The 2,059-nt window shown below is 55.9% G+C and overlaps 1 protein-coding gene across 1 annotated transcript; it reads left to right on the top strand.

Moving 5' to 3' along the window:
- BDP81DRAFT_513541 (uncharacterized protein) lies at positions 1 to 564 on the top strand (the record flags this gene model as incomplete). The annotated part of the gene is made up of 1 exon (XM_060595819.1): positions 1 to 564. One exon carries the CDS (start codon positions 1 to 3, stop codon positions 298 to 300), a length of 300 nt encoding a protein of 99 aa, XP_060437380.1. The 3' UTR covers positions 301 to 564.
- Positions 565 to 2,059: the final 1,495 nt, after the last annotated feature.

The raw sequence follows: 2,059 nt of genomic DNA, 5'->3' as shown, positions 1-2,059 counted from the left end.
ATGGAGCCGTTTATCTTTTATGAAGAGTATGCACTCGCTATTTGTAAAACATGTCAGTTTGCTGTGGTTAGTGACGAGTTAGCCACCCACCTACGGACACGCCACCGCCATATCCCACCGTCGACCCGTAGTAGCATCGTCAAGGCCATCTCTAGTATAATGGGCATACGTACGAACCAGGCCAGTCTTGCGCAGCTGCAGTATCCCGACCCATCAATAGCCCCCATCGACCATCTTGCCGACCTACGTACGGACGGTATCCGATATCACCGATACTCCTATGTTTATTGCCAAACTTAAAGGATCCAGGATCATTGCCGAAGACATCACGGGTGGGTGAACGATTAGAAGAAGGGCGGTAATATAAGGGCGAGATCTTATTAGGAACGTAGTATACCGTGACGTCCGGTATACTATACTAGCGGTTCTTTTATTACGGGCTAGGAGCCAATAGTTCGAGGTAGGGCGTGGCCAACCGCTAGACCAAGCGCCGGAGGCGGTCGCCGAGGAGGTAGCGTCACGGCAGGCTACCGAGCTACTCCGTCAACTACGGCAGAACTAAGCCGAGCAGGTCAAGGCGAGCTATGACGATCTCATCCGTGCTACCAACGACAAGCTCGAGCCGAACCCGTGGCTCCAGCGGGTAGGATGGGCAGAGCATCTAAGTGGACTACGCATCAGCCAGCTCTACGAAACCACCGGCCTAATCCAGGAGGCCGTGGAGGACGTGCTCCATGTGATGTGGACTTCGGTCAACGAGGTCTTGGAGTACGCCAGGGCCATATCTACGCCTAATAAGGTCGGGCACGCCGTATTATTCGAGGTCTAGCGGAAGGAAGCATATATTAAGCCCACGAGGCCGTTTAATAACCGCATTAAGGAGGATACTTAGGTACGGTATAAAGATGTCTAGAGGGTCTTGCTCTATGTGTGGTTCCGGACGTAGGAGCTACCGGACGACAGGAGACCGCCGTACCGGCTCACCGAGAGGCAGTACGATGCGTAGGACGAGTTCGAACAATTAGCCAAGGCCGTGGTAGAAGGGGACTCCGACACTACGTCGGATACGCTCCGGCCGGTAGCACTTAAAATGCTCGTTAGCATGCTGGACCACCAGCTTAAGAGAGGGCAGTACGAGAACGCGATAGTGAGCACGCTCGCTATAATAGGCATCCGGGCCGACGGTGGCTAGATGGATATTACCGACTATACAACAAAGTATTCGGCGATCATTAAAGTAGCACGTATGTTAGTCGTTTATAAGGCATATACGCAGAGGCAATACGATGTCGCTCGTCAGGCCGCTACGACGGACGAGGGGGCGGCCGATGATGGCATAGAGAGTCTCTTTGTCTACGTCCGTCGCATGGTACAGAGGTTCATGACGCGTACGCCCGGGGCCCCCCAAGCCGAGCCAACACCGATGGATTGGATTCTCGAGACGCGGACGTATGGCATGCACATACAGTATAACACGCCGGCAGACGGCGTAATCGACTGGGTAGGCGACCGCATATCGTATCGGCGCGTACGGTTTACCATGGACCAGTTATCGGACATGCTCCACGGCGTCGTCGACGAGGCCAGGCTGCTATTAGCGCAGCTCACGATGGTCACAGGCGGGGACGAGCAGGGCGACGCAGTGTCGGACAGCAGCCAGGCGAGGAGCTGTCTAGACGAAGCGCTGCCGCGTATTCACTGGCCGTCGATCGAGGACGACCATAGCGAGACCCGAGAGGGTTACTCGTTTCTATACGACGACCGCAACGCGTGGCTGAGGGAAGGGGACGGGTGGGTGTTCCGGCGTATCGTGGGGTCCCAACCGCGGCGGCGTCAGTGGGGTATAGAGGGACCGACGTCGGGCAGCAGGGCGTTCAGGGAGGAGGTAGTGCGCGAGTACGGGCATACGTTCGAGCAGTTCCGCGAGCGGCTATGGTTGCTAATGCATATGCTAGGGGGCCAGCCGGGACGGGCGACGGAGATGGGTAGCTTACGGGTAGCTAATACGGTAAACAGCGGGGTACGGAACATCTTTATACACGACGGTATAATATATTTC

The sequence above is a fragment of the Colletotrichum phormii genome, assembly GCF_030913505.1.
Source record: "Colletotrichum phormii strain CBS 102054 chromosome Unknown BDP81scaffold_55, whole genome shotgun sequence".
Taxonomy (NCBI): domain Eukaryota; kingdom Fungi; phylum Ascomycota; class Sordariomycetes; order Glomerellales; family Glomerellaceae; genus Colletotrichum; species Colletotrichum phormii.
The sequence above is the reverse complement of the archived record's forward strand: the minus strand, read 5'-3'. Positions and strand labels throughout refer to the sequence as shown.